Source organism: Ostrinia nubilalis, chromosome 17 (assembly GCF_963855985.1).
Source record: "Ostrinia nubilalis chromosome 17, ilOstNubi1.1, whole genome shotgun sequence".
NCBI classification, from domain to species: Eukaryota; Metazoa; Arthropoda; class Insecta; order Lepidoptera; family Crambidae; genus Ostrinia; species Ostrinia nubilalis.
Genome location: NC_087104.1, coordinates 13,285,797 through 13,310,702, shown reverse-complemented (window position 1 = coordinate 13,310,702; position 24,906 = coordinate 13,285,797). Strand labels below are relative to the sequence as shown.

Below are 24,906 nucleotides of genomic sequence, written 5' to 3'. Positions count from 1 at the left end.
CTTGAGTCAAATACCTACTTATATCTATCTCGCTCTCTGTGGCCCTACCTCTCTTTTTAGTGTGAACTGTAGTATTGCTATCTTCTTATTTAAATCTCCTTGTAAATTCTTCGAAATAGCCAATTCACTAACCAAATCAGAAGTTAAACAAATAAATAATTAATATTTGAAACTAAGATTACCTAGTTAAATTAAAAATCACAAAATTGTCGGCCATTTAGGCTTAATGTGTTGGCGAATCAGGGAATTACAATCCCAATTCCTGGGGAATCGGTACCATGTGGCAACATCGGCCCAATCCGGCCCATCATGGCGGTTGTTTACTATTTTGTTTATTATGCAGTTAATTTCGTTTGAGATTGTTTACAGGAAATAATCATTGTTTTATCACAAGAAATGGTGCAAAATTTTGTAGTGCGTGGTTGCGGTAGTACGTGGTGTCCTGGAAGTGACATAAGATTCCACGCGTAAGTGTTTATTTCGTGATTTCCGACATTGGATCATTGTAAACATTTTTCACATTTTTTACAGTAATTTCTTCCTAAAACGTTTTACCAGTATTTACACTTATCATTTTTAATGATACCTATGTCAAGAAATAAAGATTTTACATTGAGTTTCATTGAATTTGAGCAAATTTATATTTTTTGTTTATTTAGAAAGAGAGAGTCTGCCCACAGAGAGCGAGATAGTGATACATAGTTTGTGCTTCAAGTAGGTATTCAGAGTGTGGCCTCCATTTTTATCTGTAGCTTCATGGGTTAGTCATACCTACAACACAACCTACCGCTGTGTTTGCATATTTAAATTATTAAACCCTTAAATGGGTCTAGAAAATTTAACCTTAACGCAAAACTATAGGGTTCAAAATATGGTTTGTTTGAGTGTTTAAGTGCAATGTATGTATTAAGAACTTTGTCAAATCGTCGGGAGTGTTAAATAACGCAGCGGTAGGCCTTAGCGATTCCCACACACATTTTTGGTCCGGAATCAGTCACTTACTGACGTTTCAAAAATAAGTATTTTTGGACCGTCACACTATGGATCGAAATTGAGATTTATGGACATAGCTATTTTTTTCACAATTTCTATTTGAAAAAAATACCTATCGATAGGTTACGTTATTTTGATGAATAAATGCTGCACAAGTTTTTCTCTAAAACCAATAGTTTGGCTGGAAAAAAATATAATGGCTTAGTCGAAATCGACCACTTTATGTTTCATTCCATACAACAAAAAAGGAAAATATTTTTTCCAGCCAAACTATTGGTTTTAGAGAAAAACGTTTAATGATATTTATTCATCAGAATAACATACCTTATCAATAGGTTTTTTTTTTAAACAGAAATTGTGAAAAAAATCGCTTGTTTTATTACTAATAATTTTATTAAAATGTGTTTTTATCAGTAATTTAAGGTTAATTTGCATTACTAACGTATAGAATCTTTATATTTTCGTTAAATCTTTAAAGATATTCCGAAAAAAAATCACTTTTACTTACTTTTTTTTAATTTTTCAGAACCTCATAACTTGTGAACGGGCAACTTTGGGCGCGCGCTGATAGTGTAGGATTATAGTCAACAAGCCATAGAACAAGGCTCAAGTAGTTTTAAAGCAAGATCTGTCAAGGCTTAGTAGAAATCGACCACTTCATGTTTCATTCCATACAACGAAAATGGAAAATATTTTTTTCCAGCCAAACTATTGGTTTTAGAGAAAAACTTGTGAAGCATTTATTCATCAGAATAACGTAACCTATCGATAGGTATTTTTTTCAAATAGAAACTGTGAAAAAAATAGCTATGTCCATAAATCTCAATTTCGATCCATAGTGCGTCAGTCTCACAATTTTCAAAATCGAATCAATCGTATAACTCACGATACATCATAAAAATAATTTGCATCACTCACACATTTTGTACGGACCAATAGTGAGAGTGCAGACCGAGTGTGTGTGGGTTAGATAGTATTAAGTGTAAACTGACGAAGGCAATGCAAATTGTTATTTGACACTGCAATTTATTGTGATATTTTTTGTGTGCTGTATTGTTTTATTTTGGTTTATTAAAGTTTTATCACGAAATAAGATCTTATTTTATTAACTAAAGATATATCGAACTCTATAACTAAAGATATATATATGTTTAGACCACATATTCATTAAATCCCGTACAAGGTCGGTTGGCATGGTCTGTGAGACTTCTGTCACTGATCACTATACTGTTCTAGCCGGCATAACGTTGTCGAATCATAGAAACAAAAGCAAGCAGCGACGACGGTTAAAAACAGATATTGATGCTGCTGCCTCTGAACTGGGTAGCACGGACTGGTCTGTGGTCATCAACGACGCAAACATAGAAAGTTCTTTCTCAAGTTTCTACAAAATAATTACCAATAGTATAAACACACACACAAAGGAGGTTCGCTTAAGCCGGAAAACTGTAAATCTGAAGCCGTGGATAACGCCAGGCCTCATCAGGTGCATGCGACACCGCGATAAACTTCACCAAGATCACAAATCTTCCCCTGATGATATATCACGTCGAATAGTTTACACTAGGTATAGGAACTTCTGCACCAATCTTTTACGTAAGTTAAAAGCTGAATATAACGGTCGACTAATTGCTGAGAACAAAGATAACCCAAAGAAACTTTGGAAGTCTATTAAGAGCATTTGCCAACCATCTCCCCGAAATAATGATGCAGAAGAGTTGCTAAAATCACATGGTGATACAAACTCTTCATTAGACCACTGCAACCACTACTTCTCATCAGTTGGAAATAAATTAGCTAATCTCATCTTATCTCAGACACGGGTAGAGATGTGCCGCTGAGAAAGTTCTCGTTCCCGGCAATATTCCCAGTGAGAATATTCTCGAGAACCGAGAACGCTCCCGGGAATATTCTCAGTGTTCTCGACAGAACACATTTAGTTTTATTTTTAATTTTGTTGTTTATATGTGACATTATTTGTAATGTTTCGATGTTTTATTAACTGGGCGTTAAGACTAGTCGTTATAAACAAGGCATGAAACGAGTGAGTGAGATATTGCTGTCTTGCTCACTCTTTTCGTGGCGAACGCGTACCGCGGCTTTAGGACTCGGCTACGGTATTTGAACATCAGTGTGCCTCTTGAGTTTTAAGGCCCTTGCCACCCTGGCGGATTGCAAGCGGATTCAAAGCGGATTCAAAGTGGATTTAAAGCGGAGTGGCGACGCGACGGAGAAACCGCGTGAAAATATCGTAAAGCTCTCCAAAGGCTGCCCAGCCGAGCTGGATTCGATGATTGACCTTTTTATCGAAGTTGGACCTACCTAACTGGACTGTTTGTCCCAGGTATACATTATTGTTAACAACCTCGAGTGTAGAGTCTCAAACATTTAGAGGAGTGGGTGCAACACGGTCTTTATACATGATTTTTAAATCTTGTCCATGTTCATTTTGAGACCCACTTGTTGAGAGACTATTGAGGCCATCGAGCATTGTGCCTAGATCTTCCACGATCTCAGCCATGACTACGATATCGTCTGCTGTCTGGGTGATGTACTCGCCGTTGATATTTATGCTGAATCTGCTCCAGCCCAGAAGCTTGAAAACATCTTCCAGGGCGGTGGTGATGACGTCTCCCTGTCTCACCCCTCGCTGCAACTGGATAGGTTTCGGGTCCTGATCTTAAAACGGACTGTCACTGTGGCGTGTTTGTACAAGCCTTTCAACACTAATGTATCAATAGTCAATTTGGCACAGTTGAAGAGACTGAAGCACTGCCCATGTTTCAAACGAATCGAAGGCTTTCTCATAGTTCACAAACGCAAAGTGGCTGATTATACTCCTTGATCTTCCGTATAATCTGCCGTTGCGTATATTATTATGGTATATGGTACTAAAGCCTTTTCGGAAACCGGGCTGAAAGTCGTCGAGCCTGCTAGCGTGACGTGAATCGAACAGCTTGTAGACATGGCTCAGAAGCGAAATGGGTCTATAATTCTTCAACAAGGTTTTGTCACCTTTTTTGAAGAGGAGTATTACCATTCTTCTAAAGGCAGAAACTGCGTTAAGCGGGCCCCGGCGCGGTTTCATACAAAGTGCTCCGTCGCGGGCACCCGCGCGGGGGACTTTCGTATGAAACCGCGCCGGGGCCCGCTTAACGCAGTTTCGGGCTTAAGTGTCGGATCAATCTAGCTAGCTTCTATAAAAATGTGTCAAATGATCCGTCAGACAGGCTATCCACAACTTATCCAGAAGTGGCGAAACAGGCCCTTACTAAGCGATTGTGAAATATGCCCTTAATGTCAAATAAGAATAGTTTAAAAAACTAAAAACACGCTTTTAATTACTAACAGCACTAAAAAGCTAAAAATCATCAGGACCCTGGACATCATCTAGCATTAAAGTGCTCGAAAAGACAAATCCAACGAATCCAAACTCGATGAGTTTCCGCCGTTTCGTTTAGGAGTTCTTTTGGCCACCTTCCAGTCCCATCATCAGACCAGCTGGTACCACAATATTGTATTGTCATTTCTAATCTACATATAATTGCCAAGTTTCATGATGATACAAGACTTAGAAGTGCGTGTAATTCAGATTCTAAGATTCCATTACATGTTAGTTACGTACACGACGACCTAATAAGAGCGTGTTAAAAACGAAAAATGGACAGTTACATTATTTAATTACGTGTAAAAAGAAATTTCTGCCATCTTACATATCATTAAAACGACATTTCACGACGAAAAAAATAAAATAAAATAAAGGTGCAGTTGCTAAGAATATTGCCGAGACAGTTCCCGAGAATATTCTCGGGAACACTGAGAATATAGCCTTTCACTGCAAATAGAATGTATTGTTTAATATACACTTATCTGTTGACTTCATTTAATACTATTTTACTTAAGAAAGTTTGTTTATTTCTATTTGATAAACATGATTCTCAACCTTTCTCACTTAGGAGAACGCTCCCGGGAACGCTCCCGAGAATATTCTCAGTTGAAAGAGCGTTCTCGGGAACGGCACATCAATAGACACGGGAGACTGAGGAATCCTTAATAAACTCTTATAGATCTCGCACCTCTATTGCTCACTCTCTGTACCTATCTCCGACTGATCCGGACGAAATAATCAGAATTATACAAAAACTCAATCAGGATAGTTCACCGGGTCTGGACAATCTGACCGTTCCCTTCTTGAAAAAGTCCCTGCCTTCTATTATTATTCCCTTTACTCACATCTTTAATCTGAGTCTTGAGTCTGGTATATTTCCAAATAATTGGAAAATCGCCGCCATATCACCCATTTTTAAATGTGGTTCGAAAAAAGCACCAGATAATTATCGTCCAATAGCCCTCCTAAGCACTCTTTCTAAGGTTCTTGAAAAGATAGTTAGTAATCGCTTAGTACCATTCCTGGAAACAAACAACATCATTTCCGATAGTCAGTTCGGTTTCAGAAAGCACAAATCGACTGAGGACGCGGTGACGCTTCTCACAAATTTAGTATCTGCCCACGTTGATAGTGGCAGGTGTTGCCTAGCGGTGTTCATCGACCTTGCTAAGGCATTTGACACTGTGTCAGTAGGCCTGCTCTTAAAAAAGCTGGAATCTGTCGGGGTACGAGGAGTCTCGCACAACTGGTTGAAGAGTTACCTAACAAACCGCAGGCAACGTGTAAAAATTGGTGGTCAGTTAAGTTCGGAGCGTCCCATCGACTTTGGAGTTCCTCAGGGTAGCGTCCTTGGGCCTATTCTCTTCAATCTTTACCTGAACGACATACTTAAACTGCAATTGAAAAACGCTAACCTCATAGCCTATGCAGATGACACAGCTATCTTGTTTCACAGCGACGACTGGAAGAGCGTTTACGCTATTGCTGAGGAGGGTCTCTCCGAGGTAGCAAAAGCTTTCAATAATAACTTACTTACAATGAATGTCACAAAAACCAAATATTTGGCCTTCTCAAAAACCATTCTGGCTAGCCTACCTGCCTCTTTGACCCTCCGAGTGCATAGCTGTTCATTGGGACAAAACTCAAACTGTTCTTGTGGCAACATTGATCGCACCTCTACAATGAAGTATCTTGGAGTTACACTGGACGAAAACTTAACATACAAAATGCATATATCGATACTCTCGGGCCGGGTAAGGAAACTAATCTTTGTTATGAAAAGACTCAGAGACTGCTCCCCGCCAGACATTCTTAAAACAGTATATATCTCCCTGTGTCAATCAATCATACAATACTGTATTGCTGTGTGGGGCAGTGCTGGTAAAACCTTCTTCATCCAGCTGGAGCGAGCTCAACGTGCTCTCATCAAGGTCGCACTGAAGAAACCCTTCCGTTTTCCCACAGACGACCTTTACAGGGAATTTGGCGTACTACGGGTAAGACAATTATTTGTCTTAAGTGCTATGATCAAGACGCATAGAAGCCTACAATCTCACCCACACTATAAAGACGTTATTTCAAGACGAGTATATAAAGCCCCTCTACCGCAGTTGCGTTCTCTGATGTCTCGGCGTAGCCCAGCCTTTTCATTGCCAAACACCTACAACAAATTATGCAAATTGTGCGACCTAGAGACAAACCCTTATCCTTATGTAAAGTAATAACGAAAATGAAGCTTCTAGATCTAAATTACAATGAAACAGAAGATTTAATTTAGCAAAGCACAACACATACACACACATAACACACAACACACACACACACACACACACACACACACACACATACACCGGATAGATATATATATAGTTAATAAGTTTAATTTAAATTAATTAAGTAATATGTTTTAAAATACTGCATGCAATCTGTAACTTGCTCAATTTCCAAGAACGCCTCGTTTTGATAACTGCACTCTCTGAAACCCAAGATACAAGCTATACTGCTTAGTTTGAGTCTCACTGGCAAATATTTAAATAGGTCAATAACTAGTGCATAGTTTAAGTACATTGTTATTTTAGTCAAGAATATGTATATCTTTTTGGAAATAAAAATATTTATTTATTATTTATTATTAAAAAATATCAATACAATTTTATTATAGCTTTAAATGAGGGGTTAGACAATAAAACGAGTGGAATACACTTACAAACTTTTATTTGGATAACACAATGCATATCGACACTGCTGCAATAAATAAACTAATAAAACAAAACTAAACAAAAAATTTGGTCCTTCGCAAAATCTTCTCAAATTTTTGTCAATAATTACAATCAAGCTGCCACACTTTACAATGTGTTTCTACCTCCCAGAACCATTGCTATTTGAGCAACTCGTCAATAAAATAGCGAGGAAAAAGATAAGAAATAAATAGATACAGAACCGCTTCTCAAAATACCATATGCATTTTAGAACATGATGCGTGAAGTTCTGTTTAACCTACTTTTTAAAATTCATTGTAATCGGGATAAGTGACAATCAGAAAAAATAACAAAACTCCACAGAATATGTGCCAGCTTAGATTGAGCAGTACCAGAACAAAAATATCGAAGAGACGTCGCAACCACACAACAAAAAGAAAATACATTTAGTTATAGTGCTGTGGTGCGCAGAAGCAAACCTTTACATGGTTAACCTCGTAAGACCGAAGAGTAAATTTTGTCGACTTCTAAGTATCGCCGAATGTGCTTTCAGAAGAACGAATAATTTGAAGTAGTAAACGCCGAGCACTTCGAGTAAAAAAATTTCTATGTTAGAGATTTTCTTTTGCATTCATATTTTCAGGGGCCCTATATAACAGTGCATAGAGCTTATTTTAGGTGAAAAATAATAAAAAAATGTTTTCTCTTAAAAGAACATTCGGTATTACAGACTTTAAAAAGGAAAAGTAAATAAATTGTATTTTATACTTTAAAGTAAAACATAAATGTAACCTTCTTAATAAATTAATACTACATAAAGATACAATAATGATATTAATAAATGTAACTGAAAAGGTACAACGGTTTTTATTTTATTTAATGTTTCATAATTAGTACTTTTAAAAGTACTATCGGTTTTATAACATACACTAATGATAGGTTAGAATGTATAAGAAGTAAAGTGAAAATTCATGTTAATTATAATATTTACTAAACTAAAAATCAGAACGTTCTCATGGTAAATTTTCTTAATCATATCATAATTTTAAAAGTCCAATACTCAATTCCATCTCAATAGAAAAAATATACAAAAATAAAACTTTCACCATTAAGACCGAATGTTCCTTGCAAAGAACTATTATTTTCAAACGAAAAAAAATCTTACAAAACTACTTCAAATTGGGAAAAATAATTTTTTTGCTTGTTTAGCAGTATTTTAACTTTAATTGTACTGATCAGTTTTGCAATTAAACTACGTTAACGCGAAGAAAAAAAATTAATCGCACATCACGTCTTCTCGGACGAACCACCTTGTCAAAGGAAAATGATAATTTGACAGTGACGTTTTGTTTTTTTTATATAAATAAGTTTGGATACCTGATTTTGAATACTTTAAGCCATAGACTATCACTCTTTTTTTTCGATTGGCGCGAATTTTTGAACTTCAATTTATCGCTAAAGTTTTAGTTCTTCTGAAGGCACATCCGGCGATACTTCGAAATCACCTCCGAAAATGTCTCGGCGTTACTGACTACAAAGTTTTAGTTCCTTCTGATGCACATCCGGGCTTACGAGGTTAAAGTAAATAAATAAAAATTGAAGACTAATCGGAGATCATTTCAAATTTATCAGACAGCGTTAAAACTATTAGGAATATAAACTATTTAGGTACTAGAGTTAAATAATTGGTCAGAAAGTAAATGCGGTAGAGATCTTACACTAAGTTACACTATGTGAAAGCTACGAAAACGAAACTACAAGTTTACAAAAGAAAACTGCTAAATACTGCTTTGACTAAACACACAAACTGACAAAATACAAAACGTATCAAATATTCGTCCAATATTTGGTTTTTATATCAACACACTAGATAGAAGTCGTTAAAATCAACAAAAGCTATGAAGCTCATAGAAATGTTTCTATAACAAGTAATAGTAAAGTATCACAACACATCAGCGCAAATCAAGCCGTATACGTATAGCGATGTTGTCTTTGAAGACATTCGTGTTTTTACACTGTCAGGAACATTGTCGCTCACTGACCATTACATTTTTTAATTCAGAATATTTTAATACATAATTTGCTTTGCGGAGTAGGCCCGTAGAGTAACAGGGTCTTCGAAGACAACACGACATTAGCTGCCTTCTTACTTAACTGTTTGCATATCTGTTCACATCGATACAACTTGGAAATTCTTAGTAGATCTTTGAAGAGACATGCAAACAATTCTCCCTCCAAAACACTTTCAATACCACTTAAACATAAAGTTCTCCAAAATTTTAGCTAGTCTTGCCCTTCAGTCTTTCTCAAAAACATGACAATGATATATCCTCCTTTCTCTTTACACCTATGAGCATCAAACCGTACCGTCTTCAACTTACGCCTAACATTTGGCAGTGCTTTCCCTAATCCAGCATATACATATATTTTAACTAATCCTTATCCTTATATACATCCAATACCACCCCATTGTGTATACAACACCAGACACAAATACAATCAGATCTATGTTAATACTATGACCATAGTCCCCATATCAGTCTTTAATATCCATATCACCGGCCTCCAATCTTAGCTAGACGAGAAAGGGCAGGCTAATGGGTGAGACAGTCCACTAAGCATTTCAAAACCTGCTTTGAAGAAACCCTGATTTACTGGAATTAAGTTTTCTTCAATAAATTACAGTAAATTACTACTTATTTAAATTATGTTCTTGCCCTTTTCACCCCTGATTAGCTAGCAAGAGTAAATATCAGCAGGTATTGGACACAAAACTTTTCTTACACAACACCAGCAGTTAGCTCTTGGCAGATAGTGTCAACCATTTAAACCATATAGCAGGCTGGAGGCCGTTTAATGTCTGGTGCCGCTGACACCAAAAAATTTGACTATATTCAGTTTCAATTACGAAACCAGGTCCCTTAAAATACATTTTGGCTACACAAACTCAACAATACTAAAACAGTGCTACTACAGGCTCGGAATACACCGCCCACGAACAGTTACATCTTCCTCGATCACAAGTCTGCTTTACCGACCGATACTGTGACGTAGCAGACGGGCCTATAAGGGTGCTTTCGAATTAGACCAGTATCCTTAAGCTGTCCCATACACGTCATATCGAATGGCGCAGGGGCAGCAATATTTTTTCATCAAAAATGGCTCGACATTATAAATATAGGTACTTGACACAACCTGTCCAATTAGAAAGCACCCTTATAGCGTGACGTAAATACATAATAATATAAATTCGGGGTTTAATCCCATCAGCTTTACTCTCATCGTCTTCGGCCTTTACACAAATACATTAAAAGCAGTAATTCATGCAGGAACAGCCTGTTATTTATAATAGTTCAAAATGGACAGCTGCTATCTGCGCCATGCAAATTGATTGTCATATAGTTTTTGCAGGCTTGTTATTACATATTTAATTGATCATATTTATGTATTTTTTTATATATTTTTTCAATAATACTTAACGAGTATTTATCAATGCGGAAAACGTCGAACTGATCGTTCTTAGTCTTTAATACTTACCTGCAATATTTGATAGTAATAATATGCATGTTATCTTCGCCTTTTTCATCAAATCGCTATTGATAAATATCACTCTCGGATACATCAATGATGTATGAAAATATACATTTTCAATGCTCAAAGCATGTGATTATGCTATTCGACTCTTCCATAACTTATCGGTGGTTGAGAACACAATCTTAAGCAAATAAGTAGTTACAAAATACTTAAAAACGTGTATAAAGCTGTACAAATAGCTTGTATAGAAGTTAGTTCAATACTCAACAATGTTCTATACCAATTTTAATACATAGATTTAAGGGAGAGGATATCTATCATTCCTAGATAATAGTAAAATTAAATAATGGTTAGTTCATTATTGAGTGTGCTTTTAAAAATACTTTAGAACCTAGTCAAAACTTACATGATAAGTTTGTATATCAAATAGACGGCGAGAAGGCGGATTTGAATATAGTGTAGTTGACACCATAAATCAATAATTAGAAACTCCTTTTAGGAGCTGACAAAACGCGATTTATTCATATTTAGGAGCTTATGACGTCACTTTTTCCCCAACACAATTGAAAACCACGAACTTGAGGTTGATTTAATACCAATCGGTGTTAGGGCCAGAATGAAGTGTTCTTTTAGATAAGTAATTCCCTGTAATTATTGATTTATGCTGTCAACTGCCCCATTTAAACTGTAAAAGTATATTCTTTGTATAATTGTCAAAACCATAACTTGTAAACTTACTGAATTTAACAACATAAATAAAACAAAAAATAATGAAAAATACTGATTGATCCCCATTTTCGCACCATCTCTTTGATATCAACGAGTATTGATTTTGACAACAGTACCTACTTCTGTTGCTGAACGTATATTTTAATACGAGTTTACAATATGTAATGTAAATAATAGTTTTGTCTATCCAACACGATTTAGGCCAATATAGGAAGTTTTTATCTCGACAAAGTTCGTATCAAAAATATACGCTTCTAAGGTATATTGTATGTAACTATGTATAGTGAACTGGTAAGTTCGGTGGGAGATCAAAGTTGCTGCACTTCTGACTAGCTACTTCACGCAGAGGCTATCCTTCGTCTGGACGTTCGTTTCGCCGGATTTATATTTGTCTGGCATGTTGCATCGTGATGCATCACACCGGGATCGGTTTCATACATCATTCGACGTCAGAAGCCATCACGACACGACAGAATACGTCAGAAAATCTGGCTTGAGTATTTACGATAATAATTGCTTAGTTATCGGTAAATATGACATTATAGCAAACTTAAAAGTAGTGTTCAGGATTAATACAATAGAATTTGAAGGAATATACCAATGATTTGTTGTAATTTAGGTCTTGTGTCAAGCTGTGTAAAGAATAGATTCTATGATGTTATGCTTTTTCATGAACTCACGCATGAGTTAGGTTTGATCACAATAAAACTGTTCCAGACGGGCTTAAAGTAAATCAAGAATAAGTTATGAGATCAATAGAAAGGACGGTAGGTACTTTATCCGTAGGTATAGTCTGGTCCGTAAGCACGTAGAATTTTGTCCAATGACCCCTAGCTACCCATCCTTATCGCTCGCGCGTAATTATGTTGCTATCGCGCTCGCACACTCACTGCGGGTGCCAGTCGTACAGTCGCGACAGCAATATAATTACGCGCGAGCGATAAGGATGGGTAGCTAGGGTCATTGGACAAAATTCTACGTGCTCACGGACCGGGCTTTAGTATTTGACCAGAATCAAGGACCTTTTGTATTAAATATTTCTCAGTGAAAACCAGTAGCAGTATCATCAAAAGTGCAAAAGCTTTGTACAAGAACCAAGCAACAATAGCAGTATTGATGAACAACACGTTTTTCCACACACTGCGTAAAACGTCTTAGACCGTTGAAACTTTAAACAAAATACTAAATAACGTACATTATTACGTACATATTTGGCAAAAAATGCCGCTAAAATCGATAACATCCGTCTCAAAAATTATACAGAAACAAAGTCAGCAACACCCATTTTATGTAAAAGAGTATAATATAAACTTCAGTAAGGATTTTTATATCCAAAAGTTGCCAATGATGGTTTTTATTGACTAAGGTTATGTTGCTTTTAATAACTAAAATTGTTAGGCATTTGAGTTGTGTGTCTAAGTATGCCTACCCTAGTGTTTTTCGAGCGTCAGGTTCCTGTTTGTAAGGAATGTTTCATATGCGATGTTACAAATTATTTCAAATCTTTGTTTTAATATTCAAAATTATTGAAAAATCTTTGCTGACGCTCAACGAAAACTAGTGTGGTACTCTTATACTTGGAATTGGCTGACTTTGATTCTGATCGACGAAGCTGCCTCTCTCCGTCCATCGAGTCATATCAAAAGTAACCAAAATATCACACAACTCACGTCACAATTCAAGCCAGGTTGGTGCGCGGCGACATAGTCATATACTGCCCCAAGGGAGGCGGCGGCAACCCTGGAGACATTGGCAAGTAGTCACTCTCACCCGCGTCCTTCAACCGTATCTTGAATTGTTCTCGGCCGCGTATTATCAAATCCACGATCTCTTGCGGCAGCGCTAGTGTTGTGACCGCGTCGTCGTTGAACTCTATCGACAGGTCGGCGTCGAAATCGTCGAACTCGTCGTTGTCTTCCAAACACTCGACTGACTTGGAGCAGCGGTTGGTGGCGATGGGTTCGGTCTCATCGAGGAACTCGCAGCTTTTCGTCTCGCCTTTGCCGAGGCCGGTGGTTATTTTGAGATTCTTCATCTTGCGACTCACCTGAAAAAGAATATAAGTTGTTTGGTTAGACGGAGATCATAAGATTAGAAGTAGTTATCTTTTTAGGAATCTAAAATAGGAAGACGAAGCCGTCCATTGGTTACGCCAGAGAAAACTGGCTAATTTTGCTAATATTATGAGTGTGTAGGCAGTTGAGATCCCGTTTAAGTTATTACGAGCAGAATAGAATTCCCCAATAGATTTTGTAGAGAAACATAATATGCCATCATTGATTTCCTAATTCAATCGACTATTTCTTAGTTTCAAAACAAATTAAGAGTGCAGCTAATCTATACTAATATTATAAATGCGAAAGTAACTCTGTCTGTCTGTCTGTCTCGCTTTCACGCCTAAACCACTGATCCGATTTTGATGAAAGAGTTTGAGTCCCGGGAAAGGACATAGGATAGTTTTCATCCCGGTTTTTGAAACAGGGACGCGCCCGATAAAGGTTTTCTGTGACAGACAAAATTCAAATTCAAACAGACAAATTCGCGGGCGGAAAGCTAGTTAAGAATAATTGGATTTTCAGGGCTAGTTTTTTATCAGAAGTGGTGTTTTAGATTTATTATTGAATGTCTCCAACGATACATTGGTTGGATTTCAACAGAAAGACATTCGATTATAGAACCGATCTTTTCCCACTCTACGGAAACATTCCGGGAACGGAACCAGGAACAGTCCCGGGAATGTTCCCGTCAGTGGCGCAGGCTTTACCTTGAAGCTCTTGAAGATGTCCCTGGTGGGCGTGAAGTCGAAGCGCTTCTTCTTGCCTTGCGGCTGCTTGTCGCGCGCGTCCTTGGCGCAGCACGCGCGAGACTCGCTCGTCACGCGCTTCCTGCATAAAAACACATATCACAGGGTTGTCGTGCAACTGCACTCAGGAGAATTTCATGAGTGCTACTGACAACGCCACTCTTGTGGCGGAGTTTTGGGCTGACACTGTGTAGGTTTGTTGTCGACACGAAAAGAAGAAGAAGACAGCTATAGACTAAGTTTTTTTTTTGTTAGAACTCGGTTATTAGATAGAGTTTCTGGTAGGGTCTATAGGCCGCGATGGTTGCTTTGGGTTCCGCATTGCGTCTCCGTCTTGCGTTCCCGACTCATTGGCTCACCGAGGGCAAGCGTCAGGTTTTTAGTGGGTATGCCCATGAGTCACTATATTCAAATTCATGTATTTTTTAATTTAAATATAGTGAGTTATTAATTATTACTTCGTAAAACATGTTACTTAGTTAGTTAATTGCTAAGAATACATACAATTCACCTTTCATAAATGAAATCAAAATCAACGGGGAGTTAAAAATAACGTCTAAATAACTAACTTCTAACTTTCTCTAAATCATTGTCATCACCAAATTACGCTACAATAATGATTTCTATGCCTCTATTTTCAACTAATCTGAACAGGCTGAAGGCTTGCTTGCTCTTGTCTGGCTCGTACAATGACCCCAAACTACCCATCCTTATAGATCGCGCGTAATTATTAGTGTCCGACCGAATATGGATTTTCAGCCGAAAACGGAAACGAAAACGAAGCTTCGGCTGCAGTCTCATTTTCGGCCGAAAACGAAAATGACCTTCAACTCTCAAATTTCAATCTGAAATTATGTAAAATCTTTGAAAACCGTTAATGTTTTGACCAAAAACGTAATGACGTTTGACAGTTGTTTTTGATAAGGATTGATTAAAGAAAACCGGCATTAAAACACAGAAAATTGAATTATGAATTCTTAGTAGAATATTATTTCCGGTGTATATTGAAATATTGGGAAGTGAAGAAGAAATAAAGGGTCCAGTGGGAATTTTTCAACTTCAAAAATGATTCATACAAATAAATTAATTATTTTTTATTATTTATTACAATGCAAACTGGAGTTTAACAATGCGGATTTTTTTTTTTATAGGCAATGTCTTTTAAATGATGCCTGTTTTACTATAGGTACTCTCACAGCCGGACCCTTACATTCGCAACTATGCGAGAGCAAATCACGCTAATAATGTTCCTGCAACTTCACGGCGGATATTTTCTTACAGAACCTGAATTATTTAAGGATTGTTTGCTGTAAACTTTTGACTTGAGATATCCCCACAAAAAAAAGTCGCATGGTGTGAGATCTGGTGACCGAGGCGGCTAGAAAAAATAGTCCTCAGTGTCTCCATCGAGGTACTCTCCGTATGTGGTGAGACACCTTGCTGAAATAGTAGTTGGCCGGGATGCAGTTGCAGTTGTGGTATCAGACATTCATCGATCATTCGACAATACATTTCAAATACTTATTGCTCAACTGCGAACGCACAGTGTGTTATGGGACGGTATAAACGGACATTCTCATTGATTTGATGAAACGTATACAGCTCAGTTATACAAACATGATAGTAAAACTCCCGTTTGAAAATTCCACGTAGTTTTCGCGGTATAAAAATTCAAAGTTACCTATTTATTTACTTCAAAATTATGCAAAAATATTCTCACTCGTTAACTAATAACCTTTAATTCAGAATTGTTATAATACTTCATAGAGATCTTAAAACTACACGTAATAAGCGTATTAAGTGCTTCGTGAACGCATTCAGTTAATTAGGAAAAATGATTTTAGTGATTTTTGTTTTTATTTTTTTTCTCAATTATACCTTAATATATGCAAACATTTTTAATTGCAAGATATAGTCTGATATTTAATCTAATTGTATTAATAAAATCAGCTTTAAACTCCGTGATATATTTGAGAAAAAACATAAAACGTCTTAATAAAATTTTTACGCGTCTAGGATCGACAATTTTGGAAGGAATAATTCATGTCTAAAAAGTTTCAAATCCCGCCTGTTATGTGCACAGTGTTGAAGGTTCTAAAAAGTCACATTCACATTGTTTTTAACCGACTTAAAAAAAAGGAGGAGGTTCTAAAGTCGAGTCTTTTTTCTTTTTTAACACTCTTATATTAACTTAAGTTGTATGTAAGTAACTAACTAAAAAAGTATGTAAACAAATCTAGGAAGTCAAATTTAGCCTACCTTTAATAATTATCTCATCGATTTGAAACCTATGTAAATCGAATGTCAATACAATAATTTGGTACAATCGAGCTGATGATATTTAAACATCCAAAAGAAATATTGCTATTAAAAAGTGATGGGAAATTTACAATTCTATATTTCGCATATTTTCAATTTGATTTTCCTCAAATATATCACGGAATTTAAGGCTGATTTTTTTTATACAATTAGATTAAATATCAGACTATATCTTGCAATTAAAAATGTTTGCATATATTAAGGTATAATTGAGAAAAAAAATAAAAACAAAAATCACTAAAATCATTTTTCCTAATTAACTGAATGCGTTTACGAAGCACTTAATACGCTTATTAGAAAGAAAGAAAGAAAGAAAGAATGATTTATTTGGCACACAAAAAAGAAACAATAAATCAGGACATTAATATGGAAATAAAAATATAAAAAAATTACAATAACAATAATAATACTTATAAATGTCTATAAAGGCGATGTGCCAAAAAGGACGCCCACTCAGTATATCCAGCCAGCTAAATGCATGGCTGGACACTGATTTTCAGTGGACGCCTTGGGCGTATGGGCATGCTGTGTTATAAAACTAATCAATAGAACGAAAAAAATAAAAAAAATAAAAAATAAAATAAAACAATAATAATAATGAGCTCCAAAGCGTACAACATAATAAACAATAAAGATTCAATGTCAGTGTCACAAACAAAAAAAAGAAATAATAATAAAAAATTAAATCAATTTAAATTAAAACAATATTAATTAATAATAATGAAATAAAATTTGAAATTAAATGTCAAAATTAAATGTCAAAATTAATAAATTAATAAAATAAAAACGGAACATAACCTTAAAGTAAAACATACAAACAAATAGTTGCATCTATAGCCATTGCATTATCAGCTGTGCACAGAATTCTTCCATTTGGTCTGTGACATTTACATTTTTATTTCCGGGTAACTATCTGTCAAGTTACAATACGACGCTCTGCCATTCGCTCATCGCTCCCCCGTCATCTATTCATCACGTCCGTCTTTGAGAAACGTTATTTCCACGTGTTGCCACGTACCTAGTGAGAACAAGACGCATAATGACCCGCCACTCTCCACGCACCAAGAACCTGTGAGACTGACATGCCTTCTACACGGCTGTCGCGAGTTACGTATTCCGCCATGGCGGCGACAGCACAAACGAGGGCACAGCATGAGTTTTGGAAACTCCACGGACTGGCCGGCGCATCAATCCACCCTCAGCTGCCCACAGTTCCGGAAGGTAAATAAAATAAAATACGTCCCTGTCTCTTTGCCATGTTAACCACTGTCACTTGAACCTTAAGCGTGTTTGTAACTTTCAGTGCACTAAACGGTGGGGCAAGCAACGAATAGCCGTGAATTTGATCGAGCCACCCCCGTGTGCTTACAGGCAGCATATGGGAAAGAAGGAATCCGCAGACACGGAAAAAGAAAAAGAGCACGAATCCAGAGGCGGGCCAGTACATCTATGCCCCCCTCAGGCGCCGCGCAGATCCGAGAGGTAAGTGATGATATGTCTGCCCCTCATCGGCCTTTTGTAATGATAATAAATGACTCTTTACTTTAACCTTAAATGTATTTTTAACTTTCAGTGCGCGCAGCGGCGGGGGCAAGTCATTCCAGCAGCGAGAAGCGGCGAATTTGAACGACCCGCGAAAGGCAGACGTCCGATGTCTAGGAGTTAGAAAGATGTTAGTACAAGAACGCTTCTTATGACCGCAACGCTCCTGAGACCTCATGAGCCTGTCTGATAGATACCCAGGCCGTGAGGCTGTGATAATTCCGAAGAGCATGGTTGCCAGGTGCAGCCTACGGCGCGCTGCCATCTTTAACTGATTGGCTGCATTCAGGAATGGGGTCACGTGTGACCTAGGTGGGATATGGAAACAGAAGCGCGCGCATGCATTCTGCACCCTTTGCAAGAGCCTGGATGATCTACCCAGTAGACAAGGGCCATAAACTGTGTCACAATAATTAAGTTTTGATAGGATAAGTGATTCACATAATGTCTGCCTGAGTTCTATGCTTAAGTATGGTCTTACTCTGTACAACAGTTTCAGTCTGTAGAAACAGTTTTTGACACATTCAATGATATGGCTCTCGAATCTTAATTTGCTATCGAACACTAAACCCAGGTTTCTGACCTCTGTGACTCTCTCTATTATTTCGCCATTCAGTTCCACTCCCAGTGTGACATTATCCAATTTAGAAATATTTTTAGGAGTACCTATCAGCATCAGTTTAGACTTTTTGGGATTCAGAACAAGACAATTATCCGTACACCAGTCAGACACACCCTTCAGCTCCATGTTAAGCATGTTAATAGCACATGCGTGGTCGTCTGGCCGAAACGAAAGGAACAGTTGCAGGTCATCTGCATACAACTGATATTGGCAATGTGCAATATGTTCCGTGATGTCGGCACTGTACAAAATGTACAAAATAGGGCCTAATATAGATCCCTGGGGTACCCCTCTTGTGACTGACCTCGGACTTGACTGCAACACTGACCCGTCCCTCAGCTTCAGTTCGACATATTGTTTCCTATTGGTCAGGTAGCTGTGGAACCACCTCACAGCTCCGGCCTCGAGGCCGTAATAGCTGAGTTTTGACAATAGCAATGGTATGTTTATAGAATCGAAAGCGCGAGAGAAATCAAGCAATATGAGGGCGGACACCATGCCCCGGTCCTGAGAAGCAAGCAGTCCATCCACCACATCCGCCAGAGCAGTTGCCGTGCTGTGACCCTTACGAAAACCAGATTGCAGAGCAGGGAGCAAATTGTGTTTTTCAAGGTAATCAGTCAATTGGTTGCACACTATCCTCTCCAAGACCTTGGACAAACATGGAAGGAGACTGACAGGTCGTAACTCCTGCATTGATGCTGGCTGGCCGGTCTTAGGCAGGGGCTTTACCACTGCTGTCTTCCAATCGTCAGGGAACACACCTTCAAGTAATGAGCGGTTTATTATTGCCGTGATGGCCTCCAGTGATTGCGGCAGTGTCAGCCGCAATACGTCCAAAGACATGCCGTCGCAACCCATTGCGTTTGAACGCAGGCCTTTGATGGTATTCATTACCACTTCCCTGCTCACCGTACTTAATGTAAATGATGCCGACATATTAAGCCTATTATGTTCAAAGAAAGTGAGCTGCGAAATACTTGACTCATCCTGCCCAGGGACGTTCAAAAAATGAACATTCAATTTGTCAGGGTCATTAAATGCGGGAGGCAGCTCATTTGAGTCCCTTTTGTTTGGCAATATGGTGCTCTTAAGATTTTTCCACAACTTCTTTGAGTCCCTGTAATTGTTGTTTATGTGTCTGTCAAAGTAACTTTTTTTTTCTTGTTCAATTGCTGCAATGACTATATGCCTCATCTCCTTGTAAGCTTGCCTAATAGTTGCTGTCCCGTGCTTCTTAAATTTTCTATGGTAGTTATCCCTAATGCGCATCATAGACTTAACGGTGTCAGTTATCCAAGGGTGAGGAGGGTGCCTAAATTTCTTAGTTTTAGTTGGCGCATGTAGGTCCATTAGTCCCAGAATACAACTCGAGAACCCCCTAACCATGTGATTCACATCATTGAGACTTCCAATATTATTCCAATTAATTAGCCCCAGATCTTTATCCAGTTGCTCCAACACAATACTTTTTAGTGGCCTGTACGTCACCCACCTAGGACACGGCTTTTCCACCTCCACCTTGACCTCCGCTAGTAGCATCGCATGCCCCCCACGATCAGGTGAATGGCTCACCGTCACCTGTCCCGCCCGCATGTCAGTGCACATCACATCGATCAGTGTGGCACTGTGATCAGTGAAATGTGTCGGCTCACCAATTAGTTGAGAGACACTCAGGCTTTGTGTGAAATCAGTGAAAGCCTTACATTTAGCACTACCACTATCAAGCAGATCAATATTAAAATCACCAGTCAGGAACACTCCGTCCACCCCGGAGAAAGAGGTAATTGATTCTGTTATAGCCTCAAGGAATACGGACACGTCCTGCCACGGAGGTCGGTAGGCGGTGCCCACCACTATCCTCTGACCGGGCAGCCGTACATTCAGCCACATCTGCTCCACAGTTGCCGTTCCAATGGGATGCTGGCTAATCTTGAAATTCAGACCCCTACGTATATAAAAACCGACCCCGCCACCCCGGCCCCCCCTGACATGGCCAGGTCTCGGAGCGTGTCTGAATTGGTACCCCACCAGTTTGGGAGCTCTGTCATCCTCTCCCGGTCCCAGCCACGTTTCGTTTATTGCCAATATATCCGGTGCCAATTCCTCCACCCCAACAATAAATTCTTCCTGTTTTGTGCACAGAGAGCCTGCGTTGTAAAGGCCAATTAATAATTTTTTTAGCCCCAGGCCTGTGCGTTTGATAAGTTACTAACGTACCATAGTGCCGTGGTCACAGATGTCATTACCCTGGACTCAGTATAAATTAATTTATATAGCATTAAGAATTTGTTTCTAATGTCATTATAGTTTATAATTTTATGGAAATGTATATGAATGATATAGTTTGACTGGTGTACACACCTGATAGTACAATGACCATCCGATACAGTGCAATAACATAGCCGCAGAAAGATTAAAAAAATGTATTGACTCTGTCTGTATTCAGAGCAACATTTGTACTGTAACATGAAATCAAAATTGTCTACATTGCATACAAGAAGTTGTGGAATGATGAGAATATCTGACAATACAACCAACACAACAATAATTGATCTATTGTGTGTATGATTTATCCTATGACTTACAATTACTAACACCTTACAACAATAATAACTACAATAAGGCGGCCCAGGTAATAAAGTTTTAAAGTATGACAAATTTATTTTTAAGTTGTAGAATGTGTGACTAATGAAACTGTTCTTACAGGTTGTTCCGAGTCATATCGCGGGTGCGCCGAATACTCTCTCCACGTCGCCGAGCGAGCGGAACTGCCGAACCTCAGCACCATCACTCCTACGAGCGTAAATGCGACCACGCCTCGTCCAGGAGTATTTCCATTGAAGCCTACGACACTCATCCCGCACCCGGTGGAAGAGTTGGCGGTTCGGCCGGGTCAAGCGCTCATTAATGAAGACCCGCGTGCCGCCCTCACCGACCAGGCCCCGACGCACGCGCGCGGCCTGCAGCAGCTCGTCGCGCAGGCGGCGCCGCGCCAGCCGCACCACCACGCGCCGCGCGCGCCCGCCCGTCTCGGCCGGCGGCGCGCCCACGCGCTCCGCGAACACCACGTCCCGCTCGTCCAGCGCCACGCCCAGCCGGCTGGCCAGCACCGCGACGCTGTGCCCGACGCTCTCCCCCTTCTCCTCCGGGAGGTGGCCGATCTCCAGGTCCGCGAGCAGGGCCTCCTGGTCCCGCTCGTTGAGCTCGAGCCTGAGCTCGGCCACGGTGCGCTCCAGCTGCGCGCTCGCCCCCGGCCCGGGCGCCGCCCCGGCCTCCAGCCGCTGCTCGAGCGCGTCCATCCGCGCCGTCCCGGCCGTGGCGCCGCTCTGCACGGCGAGGTTGATGGCGTGCAGGCGCTGCTCGACGGCTCCGACCCTGTCCTCGCAGCGGGTCACCCGGCCCGTCAGCTTCCGCACCTCGTCGCACACGGCATCGGTCCGGGCGCACACAGCCCTCAGCTCCTCACGCACCTCCTCGCGGAGCTGCCTCATCTCCTCCCGCACCTCCTCTCGGAACTGCCTCAACTCGAGGACCAGCGCGTGGAAGTCCGGCAACTCCACGGTCAAGTTGTGCGCGGTGTCGTCCAGGGGCGGCCGCTCCAGCATGGACACGTCCAGGCTGACGGGGCTCACTGTGTTGGCGCCCCTCCTCACCGTGACGCCGTCGACGGCGGCCCGGACCGGCGTGTTTGTGTTGTCGCGCTTAGGCTCCGCGCTGACGCAGGCGACGCACCGCCACCGGTCCCTGTGCTCGCCGACAAGCGTCCCGTGGAACCGCTGTTCACTGACACCGGCGCACACCAGGTCGTAATGTTTCTTACACGCCATGCACATCAAGCATCTACGTTTGTCCTCTATTTTTTGTAAACAACCACCGCAAAATTTATTTTTGGGAGACATTTTATAGTGATTATCACAATAGTAAATAAAAACGAATTCAAAGGTCACTGGTTTACGATAAGTCAAAGTCACTTAATTTGTGTTTCCTGTTTTTTACACTAAGAAGTCACTTAGGAGCTTGCCAACAATGTCACATAGAGTACACCGTTAGAAATACAAGATAAACTCGAAATACACTTAGAAAAATCGTTCAGACTATATTTATTTACAAAATACACGGAGCTCAATATTGACGTTAGGCGAGCGCCACCTACCCTCCTGTAGGTATTACGTGTAGTTTTAAGAGCTCTATGAAGTATTATAACAATTATGAATTAAATGTTATTAGTTAACGAGTGAGAATATTTTTGCATAATTTTGAAGTAAAAAAATAGGTAACTTTGAATTTTTATACCGCGAAAACTACGTGGAATTTTCAAACGGGAGTTTTACTATCATGTTTGTATAACTGAGCTGTATACGTTTCATCAAATCAATGAGAATGTCCGTTTATACCGTCCCATAACACACTGTGGAACGCTCTGTAGGCTCCCGACCAGTGACTCATGGCGTATTTCAAATCCGCATTAGACTCTGTTTTGAAACAATTAAACTTAATGAAAACTCTTTGGTTTTATTTGTATTCAATTTTGAACTTGGAAAATTTTCGCTGGACATCCTTTATAACGTAACCTCACTTCAAAACTTCAAAAGAGTGTGACAATACCGCGTCCGTTCAAGTCTGATTGGAACCATGAGTGTATCAGATTCACTCCCGAAGATATCGGAACGATAAACGTCCCCATCTTATTCACGTATTTTTGATATTCGGTTTGGCCGAAGCTTCGGCTGGTTTTTGGCCGAAAACGAAAATATGGCCGAATGACCATTTTTTGGCCGAAAATGGCCGAAAACGAAAACGAAAATTCGGTCGGTCACTAGTAATTATATTGCTGTCGCGCTCGCACACTCACTGCAGCCGCCCGTCGCACAGTCGCGACAGCAATATAATTATGCGCGAGCGATAAGGATGGGTAGCTTGGGGTCATTGTCCGAAATCCTATCTGCTCGGCGACCGGACTTTAGTTTGCTTGTGCTGAGGGGAGTAAGTTTTAGGTAATGGTTTTGGAACTAACCTGAACACACTGAAAGCCTGCTTGCTTTTGTCCGGCTTGGGCAGCGTGCGAGTATTACACTCCGCAGCGGTGTTTGTATGCGCGCACCCGATGGGAAGCGAACCCAGGGAGCCGTGGCGCGTCACCATCACGCCCATGTGACAGTTCTAGGGTGATCCTAAATTCCGGTCGCCGAGCACATAGAATTTCGTGACTCCAAGCTACCCATCCTTATCGCTCGCGCGTAATTATTTTGCTAACGCACTGCGGCCGCTCATCGCTCAGTCAACACAGTCGCACAGACAGCAATATAATTATGCGCGAGCGATAAGGATGGGTAGCTTGGGGTCATTGTACGTAATTCTATCTGCTCGGCGACCTTTTTTGTCCCCTAGACGCCCTCTGGCGTCCACGACAGTCACCATCGCGTTTGGTATTGAGCCTCGCGTTTGATCTCGCTGTAGGTCGTGCCGATTTTCTTCGTCTCGTCTGCTACAGTGTGTTGCCATGTTTGCTTAGGCCAACCACGGCGTTTGCTAGTGCTAGAGGAATATAAGTTTTAGGTTATGGTTTTAGAACTAACCTGAACACGCTGAAAGCCTGCTTGCTTTTGTCCGGCTTGGGCAGGGTGCGAGTATTACACTCCGCAGCGGTGTTTGTATGCGCGCACCCGATGGGAAGCGAACCCAGGGAGCCGTGGCGCATCATCGCCGCGTCCATGCGACAGTTCTAGGATGATCCTAGTCTGGTCGCCGAGCAGATAGAATTTCGTACAATGACCCCAAGCTACCCATCCTTATCGCTCGCGCGTAATTATATTGCTATCGCGCTCGCATACTCATTGCGGCCACCCGTCGCACAGGCGCGACAGCAATGTAATTATGCGCGAGCGATAAGGATGGGTAGCTTGGGGTCATTGTCCGAAATTCTATCTGCTCGGCGACCGGACTTTAGTTTGCTTGTGCTGAGGGGAATAAGTTTAGATTATGGTTTTAGAACTGACCTGAACACGCTGAAAGCCTGCTTGCTCTTGTCAGGTTTAGGCAGGGTGCGAGTATTACACTCGGCAGCGGTGTTTGTATGCGCGCACCCAATGGGAAGCGAACCCAGGGAGCCGTGGCGCGTCACCGCGTCCGCCGCGCCCATGCGGCAGTTCCAGGATGATCCCAGTTTGCTTGTCCTGGGGGGAATAGGTATTAGGTTATTGTTTTATCTGCTATTTTTTGCGATTTTTAACTAATATTCTAATTAAAAAAGTATTTTTGAATCGATGTTCGGTAC

General features: G+C 40.1%; 2 protein-coding genes across 4 annotated transcripts; one reads left to right on the top strand and one right to left on the bottom strand.

The window, feature by feature from the left end:
- Positions 1-11,148: 11,148 nt before the first annotated feature.
- Positions 11,149-24,779, bottom strand: LOC135080116 (uncharacterized). Its single transcript, XM_063974801.1, has 3 exons — positions 24,629-24,779; positions 14,108-14,228; positions 11,149-13,390 (listed from the first exon to the last, which is right to left on the bottom strand). The coding sequence occupies exons 1-3, from the start codon at positions 24,769-24,771 to the stop codon at positions 13,022-13,024; spliced, it is 633 nt and encodes a 210-aa protein (XP_063830871.1). The 5' UTR covers positions 24,772-24,779; the 3' UTR covers positions 11,149-13,021.
- On the top strand, positions 17,267-21,597 carry LOC135080114 (uncharacterized). 3 transcript variants are annotated; one of them, XM_063974798.1, is made up of 5 exons: positions 17,268-17,686; positions 17,769-17,947; positions 18,039-18,137; positions 19,082-19,241; positions 21,339-21,597. In XM_063974798.1, the coding sequence occupies exons 1-5, from the start codon at positions 17,618-17,620 to the stop codon at positions 21,435-21,437; spliced, it is 606 nt and encodes a 201-aa protein (XP_063830868.1). In that variant the 5' UTR covers positions 17,268-17,617; the 3' UTR covers positions 21,438-21,597. The 3 variants fall into 3 exon arrangements, with proteins under 3 accessions (XP_063830870.1, XP_063830868.1, XP_063830869.1); XM_063974800.1 differs by lacking the exon at positions 19,082-19,241 and having other exon boundaries at positions 17,267-17,686; XM_063974799.1 differs by lacking the exon at positions 21,339-21,597 and having other exon boundaries at positions 19,082-21,184.
- Positions 24,780-24,906: the final 127 nt, after the last annotated feature.

Excerpts from the sequence above, each read along its gene's own strand:
- LOC135080114 (XM_063974798.1), top strand. The coding sequence starts at position 17,618 with ATGAGTTTTGGAAACTCCACGGACTGGCCGGCGCATCAATCCACCCTC. Across the intron at positions 17,948-18,038 it reads GCGCCGCGCAGATCCGAGAG|TGCGCGCAGCGGCGGGGGCA; the intron begins GTAAGTGATGAT and ends TTTAACTTTCAG. Across the intron at positions 18,138-19,081 it reads TGTCTAGGAGTTAGAAAGAT|AATCGAAAGCGCGAGAGAAA; the intron begins GTTAGTACAAGA and ends GTATGTTTATAG.
- LOC135080116 (XM_063974801.1), bottom strand. The coding sequence starts at position 24,771 with ATGGGCGCGGCGGACGCGGTGACGCGCCACGGCTCCCTGGGTTCGCTT. Across the intron at positions 14,229-24,628 it reads CAGGCTTTCAGCGTGTTCAG|GAAGCGCGTGACGAGCGAGT; the intron begins GTCAGTTCTAAA and ends GTTTTTATGCAG. Across the intron at positions 13,391-14,107 it reads ACATCTTCAAGAGCTTCAAG|GTGAGTCGCAAGATGAAGAA; the intron begins GTAAAGCCTGCG and ends ATTCTTTTTCAG.